This window comes from Camelus dromedarius, chromosome 4 (assembly GCF_036321535.1).
Source record: "Camelus dromedarius isolate mCamDro1 chromosome 4, mCamDro1.pat, whole genome shotgun sequence".
Lineage (NCBI taxonomy): Eukaryota > Metazoa > Chordata > Mammalia > Artiodactyla > Camelidae > Camelus > Camelus dromedarius.
This window is the reverse complement of record NC_087439.1, coordinates 63573328-63590962: the sequence shown is the minus strand read 5'-3', so window position 1 is coordinate 63590962 and position 17635 is coordinate 63573328. Positions and strand designations below refer to the sequence as shown.

General features: G+C 34.3%; 1 protein-coding gene across 4 annotated transcripts in view; it reads right to left on the bottom strand.

Annotated features, from left to right (window-relative positions):
* Positions 1-17635, bottom strand: part of ERBB4 (erb-b2 receptor tyrosine kinase 4) — a 984076-nt gene that overhangs the window by 305290 nt on the left and 661151 nt on the right. For all 4 annotated transcript variants that reach the window (XM_031451836.2, XM_031451838.2, XM_010992478.3 and 1 more), the window contains exon 4: positions 16171-16305. In XM_031451836.2, the coding sequence (XP_031307696.1) occupies positions 16171-16305 (135 nt within the window). The remainder of the gene's footprint in view (positions 1-16170; positions 16306-17635) is intronic.

The following is a 17635-nucleotide window of genomic DNA, read 5'->3' as shown; positions in this document are numbered from 1 at the left end:
TGCGCAACGGTTCTAAATTCTTTTTTTCTCAGTTCTCACTCTCTGAAGTCTCATTCACCACAACCCCATCTCCCAAGCCCACTGTCTCTTTCTTTCTCTTTTCCCGCCTTCTCCCATCACAAAGCTTCCATCCTTCTATTCTCCTTCATTGTACCATTATGTCACTGATTGACATAGTCACTCTCCCTAAATACTTTTTATTCCATCCAGCTCTCTGATTAAATAATTCCTTGCCCTTTTATTTTTATAATGCAGTTATATACTAAATGTGCAAAGCAACATTCTAGGAAGACTTTGTGTGTGTATGTATGTGTGTGTGTGTGGATGTGAGGAACAGTTCAGTCCAGTGCTCAAGAAAGATCAAGCTGGCAGATATAGAATGACCAGGTGGGTAAGGAAGTCCATGAATGTTTCCATATTTGTCATTTCTGTCCTGTCAGAGTAGTCATTACTTGAGAAGCGATGTACTGGTTCTATTTCACCCTGAGTGTTACAGAATTCCCAGTTTCTGTGTGTGATATGGTCTCCATTAGCAGCCTCTGATTTCACCCGGCTTCCACTTGACAGCTCCAAGAATAGCTCTATCTCCTCTATGAATTAATAAGAAACGGGGATTATCACGGGAAAACTGAAACAGACAAAATTGTTACAAGCTCCTTAAGGGAAGAAACCATTTCTTCTCCACAGTTTCTAACAGTACACAGAACACGGTAGGCTTCCCAGATCAAACAACCCAACATTTTCCTTACTCAGAGGCCAATATCTTCACACTGCAGTGATAGCCCAGCTTCTCCCACCTTGTATAAATTCTGAACAGTCTTATAATGTCTGTGGTTTGAGACTTTATAATTATGGCTGGGGCCATTCATCTTGTAGCCTCCCTTTGTTTTTATGATTTCTGAGACTGAGGCTGAGCTTTTGTTACAGATTGCTAGCCTGTAGCAGTCAGTTGGGGAGACGAGACATCACGGAGACAGATAACAAAGAAAAATGGGTAACAAATTGGAAAAGATTAGGTAGATCCCTGGCACTATATTAAACAAGCTCTTTGGAGGTGTAACAGCCAGAAGTCTCATCTTATGTTCCTACCGTTCTTTCATCTGCCAAAGGGACTTAGCTGTTTTTATACACATACATATTTTTCCTCCCGCAAGCCCTCATGCTTAAAATCAAAACAACCACGTTAACAAATAGGCACATTTCTAAAATGCCACTGTAAGCCTAAGGAATGAAAATGTGATTTTAAAAATGATGAAGGTTATAAGAAAGTGACCCCAAAGGCATTACAGTAAGTAATAAGCCTAAAATGTCTTGATGTAAAATGCTTCCATTAATTTGCCTTTGAAGTTCACACACAAAAACTACAATTCAAGATGAATGGATTTATAACATATTTTAAAAACTGGATTCCATCAACAAGATATTTCAATGGAGTTTCCTGTTGATGTACTCCTAGACCGATCTGGAAATTGAGTTATTATTTACAGAAAAAGAGAGAAATGATTTGTAGACCATTGTGTGGGTACCTATTGTATTCTGTTGCAAAGCTCTCATCAGCGAGCATATTGAAGAGTGAGTCCTAGTTTAGATATAATGCAATTTTATCATGTAGCAGGCAGCGTTCTGAGCAATTTATTTCTCAAGACAATTTTTGGAGGAAAATACTCCTGAGGTCTGACAAGTTTCATGACTTGCCCAAGATCACCTAGTAAGTAAGTGATCAACCTGAGATTAGAGTCCAGAAATAGAGGTTCCAGACTATACATTCTGAACCAATATAATCAAGGGTCTAAACTACATTAACAGATACAAGAATAGAATCATTAAGCAGGACAAAGGACGACAGAGCACACAAAATAAATTAAAACACACATAAGAAGACAAACATAAACTTTGTCACAATAAAGCCTCATTTTTGATAGAATTTGAGCAAATATTGAGGAAGTTCAATGGATTTTAGGAGGTCAAGAAACCATTAGGCAGATACTAACTACTATATATATAAAATAGAGAAACAATAAGTTTCTACTGTATAGCACAAGGAACTATATTCAATATCTTATAGTACCCTATAATAGAAAAGAACATGAAGACAAATATATGTATGTATTATGTATGACTAAGCTACTATGCTGTACATCAGAAATTGACACATTATAAGCTGACTATACTTCAATTAAAAAAAATTAGGCAAGGATGTTGAATGAGCTCCTTAACGTACACTTATTCCAGGTCCTCTAGAGAATGGCTTGCATGGAGTTAAAAGATGACTTGGGGTCACTTGCTAAAATCTTTGATGCACAAGAGGAATGGGCAGTATTTAGCAAACGACCTCAATGAGTAGGGTAGGGGGTACTCCAGGTGAATGTCAGGGGCATTAAAAATGGTGTCCTTCCCCACCCCACTTTCCATCACCACAGAATTATAGGTGTGTTTAGTTATAAATGATGATGGGAGGCTAAGTGAGGGCTGATCACAATTCCCAGCTTTAGGATAGGATCCAGAACAAGCAGTGCTTTATAAGAGGGCAAATCTCAATTCTAAACGCTAAAATGATAACAACAACGTTTATTGAATACTTACTATATGACAGGCACTGTTTTATACATTTTCATTTATTATCCCAATTAGTTATTATATGAGGAAAATGAGAAATAAAGGGGCTAAGCAATTACTGTTAGAAGAAATTACAGTTAAAAAAAAAAAAAAAACTCTTGTAGTCAAGATTCAAACATCTGTAGAAACGCAGAACTTGAGCTCAGCCACTAGGCTACACTTAGAGACAAAGCAGCAGAAGAATAATGGTGCAAAGAGAATGAAGATGCAGGGGGCTTTGCTCTGGAGCAGCGTTAGGTAAATGTTTTAGTAGGAAAAGGAGAGGGGAATAAAAGAACAATAACCTCTAATTTTTCCCTCTGCAGTTACCCATTCTTATATGTATGTGTGTGTGTATATATATATATTTTTTTTAATTGAAGTATTTTTGATTTACAATGTTTTTTTGTTTCTGGTGTACAGCATATGGATTCAGTTTTATATATATATACATTCTCTTCCACATTCTTTACCATTATAGGTTATTACAAGATGCTGAATATAGCTCCCTGTGCTATACCGTAGGATCTTGTTGATTATCTATTTTATGTATAGTAGTTAGTATCTGCAAATCCCAGACTACCAACTTATCCCTCCCTCACTTCCCCCACTGGTAACCATAAGTTTGTTTTCTATGTCTGTGAGCCTGTTTTGTTTTGTTAATAAATTCATTTGTGCCTTTTTTTTTTTTAGATTCCACATGTAAGTGATATTATATGATATTTGTCTTTCTCTGTCTGACTTACTTCACTTAGTATGATAACTTCTAGGTCCATTTATATTGCTGCAAATGGCATTATTTCATTCTTTTTTATGGCTGAGTAATAATCAATTGTGTGTGTATATACATATATACACATATACATATGTGTGTGTATATATATATATGTGTATTTTTACACACATATGTAAAAATATATATATACACACACATATACATGCACCCCAATGTTCATAGCAGTCCATTCACATATTTTTAAAGTGACATATATTATACTCACTCGAAATTATGTTACTATAAATGAAACAATGTTTTTTTTCCTCCCTCAGCTACAATATCTGGGTCAACTGTGTGGATTAATAGAAATGATTTATTATTTCATAAGAATATTATAAAACTGCATGATACTAATTTATTTTTCTCTACTGATTCAAACAGGCAGAACTCTGTCAATTATACAATCATAAGAACCCTTAAACATTTATTTATTCAACTAAAAATACACAGCACATTTTTTCAATAAAATATTTGATATTTAAAATTATGCAACTAAATGAAATTTAGAAATGAAGAAGTGTTGGTTGCCCAACATTTTATTGCTTTTAAAATCTTTTAGTTCTTCATTGTATTTTTTCTAGTAAAGCAATTTTCTTTCTTCTGGAAAACACATTTTGGCATATGATAACTAGTAATAGTTAATTATTAACAAAATAACTAGTAACTTGGGCATATAGATAACTCTTTTAGTGCTCTATTCTACTTTTCGAGTGCAGTGTTTAAATTGATTCTATAGGAAGTATTTCTGGAAAAGCTATCTGGATCAAAATCTTAGTTTAATAAAGCATGAGGAGATAGGAGAATAAAAGTCATTGATCTGAACACTTAATTTTGAGATGATTTTTCCTTTGTACATTTTTTAATCAAGTTTTTTTTTCTTTCATATATTTCTCTTACTTAAACTTAAAGGAGAACTTTAAGAGAAATGTCACTGCATAATTTCCTTTCCATTTTTCCTTCCCTGCTTAGAAAGAGCACCTACAATTGCCAAAAGAATCACCTCTAAATAGAACATAATTTGTTCTTGCCAGGCAGCAAAAATTAAATAAAAGTTGCATGGGCTGCTTGCAACAATCTAGACTTGAAAGATTGCTAAGTGGGTTAGCAGCTTGATCTCCTTATTCATCTTTCCCCAGCTCGCTGTAGGGGTGCCAGCTCCCCTGCCCCAATCCTCCATTGTAACTTGAAGTCTCTCTCCCATCTCTGCTCCAAACTTCAAAATAAAAGTTGCAGAGAGAGGAACTAAAAGGAGAGGGGAGACACATGTAAAATAAAACTTCTTCTTTGCAAGTGTTATGAAAGGGGAAAACTGAATAACCATTTTCCATTACTTACAAACATCTTTTCACTTCCTCACTGTCTCTAAGTGGTGAGAAATTAGAGGAGAAAAGGAAAATGTAAGCTCTCTAAATTCTACTTAATTGTGCAGTTGAGTTTCATGAAACCACTTACATTGGTAAATGGGAATAAACATGTGAATGGTACGGAAATCTATAAATGATGGTGGCAAAACAGGACACAGACACATACATAATCACTCTTAACCCATCAGAGAGTAAACAAATTACAGAAAAATAGAAGAGGGTAATACTGAATGGATTTAGTATAATTTTCATTTAATTTTACATAGTTGCTTTAAACACCAATATACAAACAGGGCTTTATGTTTTAAACAAAATCAACTATGGGATGCTTTTAAAATCTTTTTACATTAATAAGGTATTCATAATTCGAGTCCATACAGAATTTTATTTGGTTTGGATGAGTCCCTTAAATTGTGAAAATTTAAGTCAGCTTTTATTAATGTAGCATTTCAACTCCTACCCCTAATTCTTCCAGGCTTGGAATTATTTGTGAATCCTTACATAGCAGGATGACTTAAAACTTTAGATAGAGGTCATTTATTTTTTAATTGTGAAAAAAAAAAGGAATGAAAAACTGTGGAAGATCACCAGAGGTCTCTTACTGAGAGTGACTTTACATTAAAGTTTCTTGCTTTGTATTTTTTAACTTTTTTATTGTGGAAAAATATGCATCACATCAAATTTACCATCTTAACTGTTTCTAAGTGTACGCATCACGGGTATTAAATACATTTACATTGTTTTGCAACATCGCCACCATCTTTCCCCGTAACTCTTTCCATCTTGTAAAGTTGCAACAATATAACTTATTAAATAATAACTCCCCATTCTCCCTGCACTTCCAGCCCCTGAAACCATGACTATATTTTCTGTCTTTATGATTTTGACTACTCCAAGCATTGAATACAAGTAGAATTATATGGGATGGGCTTTCTTATGACTGGCTTATTTCACTTAGCATAATTTCCTTAAGATTCATGCAGGTTGTAGCTTATAGTCAGAATTTCCCACATTCCATTGTATGTATATACCACATTTTGTATCCACTCATCCATCTCTATACACTTGGGAAAGATTTTTATTTTTGATTATATTACCTTTATTGGATTTTCTGTGACTGTCATCCAATTTAAATACAATGTGTAGCTCTTATTACAATGTTTTTCATATAAGAAAGACATTATTCATTTCTAAAGATCTCCAATTCCAAAAACTCTCCATGTTGAAAATGTTAGGAGTTACTACTTCAAAGAAAAGCTGATCATTCTGATTGCATGGCCTTTGTCCATTCTGTCTGAACAGTGCGAAAATCTTTTTCATAATATCACCAACTTTTGGTTAAGTAATGATTTATATTTTTTTCATGAAAATTTCCATAGTGAAAAGGCTTGTTAAAATTCACTTTAAAATAAGTTTCAGACAAACAATAAAATCTGATGGCTTCCCCTAACTGAACAATTTGAACCCCAGAGACCTGCTATTTCATAAAATTCTGATCTTTTCAACCATTCACTGGAAGAGAGCAAGTTCTTATTGCTAAAGATTACTCTCAGCAACCTCGAGTGGGGCTCTTAATAGCAACCTTACAGAATTTCTGTAAGAGTTAGAAATAGGGTTTGTTAAGTGCCTGTGATATACTGGGCCCAAAAGGTCACAGGTCTTTAAAGCATTGCTGTAGGTATTGATGAAATCAGCGACAGAAGTTTCACATAAGAACAGAGAGCTGCGTCTTCACTAAGAGGGGACTTGTATTTGGCAGTTGCTCATGTGCGGCAAGCCTATGTATTCTACACCAATTCTGAACCAGAACATGGGCTGAAATGTGTTAGTCATAATGGGCTTTGCTAATCATTTTACTAGCATGGAAATCCAGTACCAGATCTGAGCTACTTACACCTGTCCCCAGGATCAATTAGAGAACTTTGAGGATAGGCAGCTTCCCATCCTTAAATCCAACTTGCTGGAGAGCAGATTCTGACAAATGTCCAAGTTTGGAAAACATTAATCTACTTATCAACGGACATCAGGAACCTTGCCCTTTTGTGATGGTAGACCATGACACACATCTCTGCTGTTTCCTTCCAACAAGCTATGGTCATGAAAATTTATTTGAAGGTAGAAAAACTGAATATTTTTAAAGAGCTACAACAGTATGCTTGTGGAGTACAGAGAAGTTAAATCTTTGAGGCAGAAACTTAGTTTACTTTCAGAGGGCAAAAGAGGCTTAATCGTCAAGTCTTTAAGCAAAATAGAGGCAAGGGCTATCCATTATGCTTGAGGAAATCTTGAGTGCAAGAAGCTAACATGAATGCAGATGCTAAGTACACTATTTAATAATTTAAATGAAAAATGTTAGCCAAATATCACCCTGAAGATATTTTCCTCTATAAATTTTAAGTTAAACTGCCCTATCTCTAAAGAGGTTATTCTTTTTTGAGTTGCGTATGTGCCTGTGTGTGTGTGTGGGCATGTGCGTGTGTGTGTGTGTGTGTGTGTGTGTGTGTCTGTGTGTGTGTGTTTATTCACTATTTGCCCCAGAGGAGACTAGGAACCACAATCAGATCTTAGCATGTATGATGTGTAGGCTTAATTTTCTCTTTGTATCATTGCAGAGAGAAACGATAAGCACTGTGCTGGGCTTAGCCCAGCATCACCTCCACAGGGCTGCTGACGATCACACGTGGTGCTAGTGTACTTAGCTGACTGTCAGATTTTCTAGAATTTTCGGAGCTGGTTGTTAAATACAGCCGTTACTGAATATTAAACTACATAAACCCACAATTAAATTTTATTAAAAAAAAGGCAACATATACTTAAAATTCATTATTTCCTGATTAGTTCACATGCAATGAATCCATATGCTGGAGATACTACCTAAATGCATGCTAAGTGTATATCTCTTCCAGAATCCACATTAGTTGCTAAAAAGGGCCAATGTTGGGAATGTTTAAACCATGAAAATCAGCAAAATCTACAAATTGGGGTGTTTTCCTATCTAGTCTTTGAAAAGAGGTTATTAAACATTTATCAGCACAGTACTGACATGGTATAATTTTAGACTGATAAAATGATGCTTTGGGAAATGCACTATTAAATCTTTTTGAGGGGAGCCACATTATATTCTGTGCCTGGAGTGGGCATTTTCTTATGTAACAAATTACTTTTTCTACTAATTCAGAAACAGAAAAGGAAATGAGCTGCCACCCTGAGAAGGGGCAGAAAGCCTAGGAGACAATAAAGCAGTCTGTCCTTAAGTTTTGGAAATGGTCAGAGGGTCCCAGCAGTGAGGGATATCCTGACCTGTAACACAAGAGCAGGCACACAAAAGTCAAGTTTGGGCCTCTTTGCCCCCCAGTAACCACTATTATTATTAGTATTAGTAGTTAATAACTCATCTTATTTATGCTTTGAGAAAACCGGGGGTACAGTGGATCTTAAGAGCAGCTGAGGGAGTGCCTAGCACAGCTGTGAGGTTTACTGGAGTTATTTGCAGCAGAGGCTGGGGTCGGCAGTAAGAGGATAAAGTCAGAGTGGAGACATTATGGGATTTATTCCAGATTTTAGGTGATTTATATGTAAAAGGAAAGTGGAAACTCATTTATAATCATAAACTGTTGAGATCAATGTATATATATATGTCTGTGTGTATACATACATTTATATAATATGTTTACTTTATATTCATGTATTACATACAAGTGTATATATATATGTATATATGATTTGCAACAAAAATAGCACATGAAATGCGTGATAAATATGAGAACTGAGATAAGCTACGAAAGGTCTATTATGAGAGAATTCTGTTCTACCACTTGGGGTTGAGGTGAAGTTCCCCTAAGGAACAGTCTGTCACTTTCTAGAAAGCAAAGATCATATTTATTTTATATACAAGTACTATTTGATGGAAAAGTTCACTGAAAGGAAACTATTGCATATGATGAAAATAAAGATCTGTCATAAAAATTTACTCAAAAAGTGACACAGTGCACTCATCCCAGGAAGATAAAAAACAAGAAGACCAAGCAGGGAGGTATACTGTACTTGCACCTTGTAACACTCTTACATAAAAGTTTATCCTGGCGTGAATTTCTGTCAACCTGGAAATCCTCTCCTTAGAAATATGGCGATAAAGGCCTTCTCAGATATGGGTCAGGTTCAAGGCCTGACTCTCCCATTAACAGCAGCAAAAAGATGGCAGATTGGCCCCTTGCTCTTACTTTTTAAAAGTACATTCCTGGATTCTGCTAGATCTGTTTGCTAATATTTTGTTTAGAATAATTGCATTTGAATTCCTAAGTGATCTTTAGTTCTTTTGTTTTCTGTTTTGTTAGATTAGATTCATGAAGGATTTAATTTAAAAATCTTTTTTTAAAAAACTATCTTTTGGGTTCATGCAGATTCATTTATCCTTCCTAAGGTTTTTCACATTTTTCTATTTCCCTAATTAAGATTTTTATCCTAAACCTCTTCAAAACAATATGCATGATTCAATACAGTCTGCAGTTATATAAAAGTGGATACGTGCATATAAAATACACAGAAACTGAAGCTGTACTGAAATGCACTGTGGTTAAACTTTCTTGCTACTTTGTTTTTTAATGTACTACAGAATTCCAATCTTCAAAGAGTGTCTATGTTTTATATAACTATTTTAACATTAAAAGAGTAATAACAGTTAATAAACTAAGAAAATCAGGTTTAACACTATTTTGATGTTTGATTCTTTTCTAGTTCAACGAAGTGATCTCTACAGGATACAGCATGCAATGTCAGTTAGGAGCAGGCACTTATTAAGATATGGAAGAGTCATTAAAAGAAAAAATGCAGTTTTAAGTTTTATTAATGGTCTTAATGCAGGCGGAACATTTGGTTTAAACAAATGATTAGTCCTCGAATGATGTTTGTGAATTTAATGCTTTTTTATGAATCTGCCAATTCCCCCACACTCTCACTTCTGTCATTAGCTGTTATTTGGTTTCAGAAAACAGCTGAGATAGAGAGGTGCATCTGGTGTAAACTGAAGAAAACCTTAGGATCTGGAGTGCCTGAGGGGCGTTCCTTTCAGTGTCTCAGTGGAATCAAGCTGTGTGATATTACCTTCTGGTGGCTGAAATATATGTGAAACAGAAACATAATAAAATGTCAACTCATTTATATGTAATAAAAATATGGGTCATATATTGTAAAAATAATTCTGTCCACTTACAGTCAATTCATATTAAAAATCATAATCAGAAGACATTTGATTCCTCTACTATAAAATCACTCAGATTTTGACCCATATTAACTCATTTATTTCTCATAATAACCCTAGGAAGTTGATAATATAAGCTCTTGGCCAAGAATCTATGTGTGATCTTTCAAGTCTGACCAAAGGCTTCACCTGGCTGGCATCTCAGAGGAAAGTCCTCCCTACCCCTGAGGTGATGCACAGTCAACGCATTGTGGTCTCTGAAGGAGCTGCAGTCAAGGAGGACTCAGGACTGACTCCCTGACAAGCCATGTTCTTAAGCATATTGGCATTCATACCTCAGTTGCCTCCAGCTGCTTGCTTTATCTAGTGCCTTTGAAAGAGGCTTTCCTTGGGTGCCTTTGCTGAAATGTCCTTATTGGGCTGGAAAGAACCTGGAAGACGTTTTTCTCTACTCTGACTCATCACTTAGCACTTTCCTGCTCTCAGCCCTTTCCCCTCTCCTCCCCACCCACCTGCCTTCTGGTCCCCAGATCTATAAAACCCCAGGACACTTTGCATGGGGCTCCCTCAGCAGTGAGACAATTGCCTGTGTTTGTCTTGTTCAATCTAATCCATCTGACCCTCTCCTGGAGCTGTTCCACGGTGAAAAATGGCACAGTGGAAGACTGCGCACTTTCTCCAGTGTGCTTCTTGCTTATACTATTGCAGTAAGTGATCACAAGCTTGACTGTTACCTTCTTACTGGTTCTCTGTCTTAGTTGGCCACTGTGAAACCTAGGAGCTCAGCTCAGCTCATGACAGTCTCCTTTTATAGTTGTGGAGGTACTGAGAGCATAAGTGACTTGCCCAAGGTCAAATAACTAGTAAGGGGCATTGTTAGATTTCAGTTAAGCCTGTTTGGCTCCTAAATCCATTCTCTTAAGAGATACAGTTAATATACAATCTTACAGTTACTACACAAAGTTATAGTCATTATATAATCTTATAGTTAATATATAACCTTGAAAAATATCATTGTCTATTTTTCCATATTCAGATTCTAATGTTCTTCCATTTACTGAATTTTTAGAGGGCAACTAATTTCCACCATTTCAACATTCTTGTGGCGATGAGTGTTATTATAGTGCTCTAGGCAAGTGAAACATCTTTCACTAAATGACTTTTTCACTTGGAGGGGTAGTTTGATGACTAAGCCCTATTGATGTAGCTATTCAAGAACGTTCTAATGTTAGCTAAGTCTTGCTGGGGATCTGTACGAGAAAAAAGACACTCATCTCTCCTTTACCCGGCTCAAGTTTAGATTGAGATATCTCAGGTATTTTGAAGAATACAGTTTGGTTACAATTATTCTGAAATCACATATTTTTTAAAGGAGTAGCATCATTTTTAAAATTGTTTTTCTAGAGACTTCAAACATTTTCCTCATTGTTTCAATTATAGCTCAAAGGTTATGTCAATAAAACGCCAGACTAGTCTTGAAAAAGATTGTGTTTTTTTGCATTAAGAATTAGTATTGTACTAAAAATCAAAAGCATACAGAAAGAAATACCTTGCAAAATATTACTTAAGAATCAAATATTCTTTTTTTTTTAACCACCTTTATTGTGATATGATTCCTATAGAGTAAACTACACATATTTCAGCTATATAATTTGATGGATTTTGGTAAGAATCAAATATTCTTAACTTCTTTTTCAGCATTGTGTGATTTGAACATATTTACAATAATTACACAAATCAGTGTCTCTAGACACTAAAGGAAAATTAGAGATATGTATGTTATCTTATAATTATTATAAATATAATAAATATAGAGCATAAGTGTAATGAATAGAAATTGTGTTATTTAAAATTATGTAAGTATAAATTAGATTAATTACATAGATGTATGTTGCCATTTTTATCTAAAAAAGACTTGAAATGTATAAGCTACCTGTCTGTGGATTACAACTTACTTCTCAGACCCATTTGTTTTAATATAACTGATGGATAGAAGAAAATATATCTTGGATTCATCTAATTTTCCTATTGATGACCTAATCTATTTCATTTATGTATCTATTTATTCAGTATATATCTGTTATCCATCTATCATGTGCTGAAACAGAGGACAGGATGATGAATTGGGCCTTGCCCACAAGGACTTTTTATTTCAGAGTGAGATGGAACGTCAGGGTTCAGCCCTGGTCGTTCTGGGGTTACACGGGAAAAGTTACCTAATCTAGCCTGTAGAAGAGATAACAACTGATGAGTATCAAAGTATGAATAAAATTCAGCCTGTAAACGGAAAAGGAAGAGCAGTGCAGGCAAAGAAACTGTAGGAACTATTCCGTACAGGAAAAAAATAAGCTGGAATCTGCTGAAAACTCCAGGCATTTGGTTTTGTTTAGAATTGACCCGACATTAGTCAGCTGCAGTGACAGTGTTTTAGACAGGGTCACGGTGAGATTTCCATTAAATAGAGCTCTTACTGGCGTTTTGTCAGGTGGAGTTGTCAGGACTAGAGGCAAGGAGCCTAGTTAAGCACAGATGCTCTTAACCAATGATCCCCAGACCCCAAAAGAGGCTGTGGATAGAATTTAAGAAGTTCTTGAACTTAACTGGGGAAATGTTACATTATTGTTCACATTAATCTCTTATGAAAAGTATGATTTTCATCAAATATGAATACAAGGACCAAACCCCAGTAATGCTGGCAGTACCAGTCACGTTGTAACCACACTGTACAGTTACACTGTAACCAACAGAAACCATAGATGTATTCATGTTACATTACAGTTGTAAGTTTTATTTAAAACATTTATTTTAATTGTGCTAAAAACACAATGCAAAATTTATCATTGTAGCTATTTTTAAGTGTACAGCTCAATAGTGTTAAGTATATTTACACTGCTGTGTAACAAATCTGTAGAGCTTTTTCCATCTTGCAAAACTGAAACTCTACACTCATTAAACAGCAATTCTCCTTTTCCCAATTCTCCCAGCCCCTGGTAAACACCATTTTTCTTTCTGTTTCTCTGACTTTGACTACTTTAGATACCTCATATAAATGGACTTATACAGTCTTTTTGTGACCAGCTTATTCTGCTTAGCCTAATGCTCTCAAAGTTCATCCATGTTGTAACCTGTGTAATAATTTCCTTCCTTTTTCAAACTGAATAATGTTCCACTGTACATATATTCCACTCTGTATTTATCCATTCATTCATTAATAAATATTTGGGGTACTTCCACCTCTTAGCTGTTGTGAATAATGCTACTATGAATATAGGTGTACAAATACCTCTTTGAGACCCTGCTTTCAATTCTTCTGGGTAGATACCAATAAGTGGGATTGATAGATGATACGCTACTTCTATTTTTAACTTTTAAGGACCCACCATACTATTTTCCATAGCAATTACAGCATTTTACAATTACATCAAGAGTGTGAAAGGGTAGCACTTTCTCCACATCTTTGCCAACATTTGCTATTTTGTTGTTGAATTGCAAAAGTTCTTTATATATTCTGGATATTAAACCCTTATCAGATAATTGATTTTAAAAGATTTCCTCCTGTTCTGTAAGTCGTCTTTCACTCTGTTGTGTCCTTTGATGCACTCAAATTTTTTAGTTTGATTTTTTTAATTTTTGCTTTTGTTGCCTGTTCTTTTAGTGTCATAACCAGAATAATTCACAAATCCAACGTCATGACATTTTCCTCTATATTTCATTTTAGGAGTTTTGTGGTTTGGGGTCTTACATTTAGATCTTTAATCCATGTTGAGGTAATTTTATATTTAGCATAAGATAAAAATCTAGCTTCAATTTTGTGCATGTGGATACTCAATTTTTCCAAAACCATCTGTTAAAGTGATTTTCCTTTTTAAAATAATATTTATGCCAATCACTGCTTCAAACTGCATTACACATTAATCCCACTATTAAAATTATTTATTTAATATACTAATAAATTAGCATATTACTGTGTCACATATCTATTTTTAAAGTATATCACTAAATGTACTTCAATATAGTTTATTTTTATTATAATCCTTTATAATTTATTTTATAAATGTATTGATTTTAAGCATTTATGATATAAAATACTTACTTTATGCCTATTTAGTTATTTTAAAATATTATGAAAAGGGGGCTATGGGTTTCACCAGACTGCTACAAGGGTCATGGCTTCAAAAAATATTAAGAATTCAAAGATTGTTCCAGTAACTCATGCAACAGATGAAATCTTCAACTAGAGCAATGGTAATACAAACAAATATGTAGAATGATGGAATAGGCAAATTGAGCATGATTGAGTAATTAAATAAATACCAAGAACAAAAGAGAAGGTGAAGTCAATAATGTCTACCAAATTTTAACTTGTGTGATTTGATTGGTTGGTGATGTGTGCAGTTCTAGGACTCAGTGTGGAAACTGAATTTAAAAACCATGAGGACTGCCAGTAATCAACCATGAGGAAAGGGTAAATCAAGAAACTAAATCAGGATAAAGTCAGGGAAACCAATATTCAAAGACCAGCCAATTCATTATTATCAGCTATGGTGTCATGTACTGTATATAATGTGTCAGTAAATATAATTAGTATGTAAAGAATAAAAGCTCAATAAGCAATTGGTAGTTAATTTGTAAAGAACCATTTGTTATGATTTGATGCTGCATTTGTAGTTTTTGCACCTGAAATCATTTGCATGCATGCATGCATGCAAAAAAAAAAAAAATACAGCTACAGTTGCCTAATTATAGACACAAGTATCCAAATTTGCCCTCAAAAGAATAGCACAAAGAGACATGATCTGTGAAAATGTAGCAAATCCTTCAGACCTTCCCTGTTCCACATCCTGGAAGGCTGGTGGACATACTATACTCCCTTTGGCTTCTGTCTCGGGCTTTATTCATACGTGATTTCATTCACACTGTATAGGCTAGTAACTCTAACCAGCCGAAAGCCAGTAGGCTTTTCCTCTTACCTAAACATTATGATATTCCCCTCACATATAAAATGTACCATAGTATGGGCAAACAGAAACTGGAAGCCATTTCTGAAGCATATTCTTTGCCTTGTTATTGTGAACAGATTCAACTTTTCATTCACATGTAATTTTACAAAGTATGCAACTTGAACACTGTAAAGATGGTATCTCATACAAATTTCTGCTTAAAGGTAACAAGCAAATTGTGTTACTTTACTTTAAAAAAAGTTTTAGCCATTTATTAAAAACGCAGCTGTCAGTTTGGATCAAATATATTCATATTTCTCCAACATACCATTAGGACCATCATGAAATTTAATAATTGTCCTTTGGAATTTGATTTCCTACAAAAGCACTATAACACAATCGGTACCATTGCAAATAATTATGTAACTGTGTGAAGACTGCTATGATTTCAGGTGGGAAACATATAATAATAGATGAGAAATATAAAACCCAGGCTAACACTTGACAAATACTCTGTTCTCATACAAATGCCAGTAATAATAAATGTGGGGACAGCATCGCCTGCTTCATGAAAATGAAACAGATTCCAGGCAGAATCATTTTCAAAGGTTTTAATGATATTTCAAATATTATTTGCTTATCATTTAATCACATTAAACACTTTGAATCTAATAAATCCTTTGTGGTAGAAATAATATACACTTTAAGAATGGGAAGTTGGGTAGTTTAATAAGCTAATGACTAAAACCAAAATGTAACATATACTTCTTCTGTATGAAATCTATATTTCTCCACTCTATTTATAGTGTTTAGAATTGTCATAAAGTATTACCATGAAGGTTTTAGGGGTGAATGAAGGCTTAGGAATTCTAAAATGTTCACTAGTTTTTTGTTTTTGTTTTTTTAAAATATTACAGTGAATGGGAAAGTATATATTTTGTCCCACTACTTTTTCCTCAGTGGTTTATGAGTCACAAAGAGTTGAAACAGCAGTTGCACACCAGCCTTAAGTTTATGGACAATGAGTCACATGTTTAGACATCAGAAATATGGTAAAGTAATTTAGATTAAGCAAACGGGCTCAGGTTAAGAAAACGAAAATTTGTAAAAGGGAAGTATCATTCTATAAAGAGAGTTAATTAGAAGTAAAAGATTGTTTTGTCATATATCACTAAACATTTCGGTAGATGCAAGAAAAATTCAAAATACTATTAATGGCATGACAAACATAAGCTGTTCAATTTCACAAGAAATAGAAGAATATTTTAAGACATTAAAAAGGATAATGCTACTCACATCCTGAGCTGCCATTTGTTGACACCAGAGTCAGGTTGGAAGGCCATGGATTCCGAACAATGTCCTGCCAATGAATTGTATCTGTATAACAAAGAAATTTGTTCTGGTCTACGTAGACTCCGCCATTTAGGATTTCTGTGTTAAAACAAGCAAACAAAGAGATTTGTTGTCAAAGTTTTTGATGATGGAAAGGTAGTCAATAAAAATGATTTACTCTAAGCTGTTTTCAGTGTTAAACTACAGTTACTTTAATACCCAGGTTATCTTTAAAAATATCTTTTACTGAGTCACACAGATTGCAGAAATTTGAAAACATTGAACAATACAAAGAAAAACAACTACTCAAAATTCACTCAAGAGAGAAACACTCTTCGCTTTTTGGTATAGATGCTATCAGTCTTCTTTCTGTTTTATTTCCACTGAAATTGGAATAACATTGCACATAATGGGGTGGAGGGGAGGGTGTAGCTCAAGTAGTAGAGCACATGCTTAGCAGACACGAGGTCCTGGGTTCAATCCCCAGTAGCTCCATTAAAAAAAAAATAACAATAAATGAATAAATAGACCTAATGACCCTCCCAAAAATAAAAATATAAAATTAAAATAATTGCATATAATGTTTCATAACCTGCTAGTTTTGTTAATATTAAAAGGTGAGTATTTAATGGCATTTAAATATTATTCTACATTATTTCTAGTGAGAATATGATATGCCAGGGTATAACATAAATAGTCTTTATGTAACCAATCCCCTCAGTTGGTAATTTAACTTATTTATGTCTGATTAGTTTTTTAAATATTTTTTTCTATAAATAACACTCAAAGATTGTGAATAATTTTAAAACTTTTTGTACACATTGTCAGATTTCTCCTAAAAATATTGTTTCAGTCAATGTGACATTGACTGGAGTCAGTTAGGTAAGTAATTAGCACAAAATGGAAGCTAAAATTAATGCTTCAATCACAAAAGTGTTCTTTGTTCATGTCAAATGCAGTCAATAGAATCACCAATTATTCTTTAAAAACAACACAAAGCAAGATATAATAAAAACCCTATACTACATTGGAACAAGGGCATGACTGTGGGATAAAATGCACTAAAGCCAATTTTTACTTGATTCTCTATTTTATAACACTGGCCTTAATCAGCTAGCGTGTCCCCTCTGAACAATGGGGGGTGATCATGTCTACAGATTCTCATTCAGATAGCTTTATGTTATCCAGAAAAAAAGTAGATATTTCTCTGAAAATACCATTCCTTTCATTTTAAGAAATTGGTTAGACACACACAGAGCATCTTTCTTACCCATATATAACCCGTAACTGCCATATTTTTCCTCTTGTCTAATGCAAAAACACGTCAAGAGAAATCATGTATCAGTCCATAACACATTCAGATACAAGTAACAAAAACCCAATTACCAGTAATTTATATAGATAGGCAATGATTTTTCTCATGTAGTAA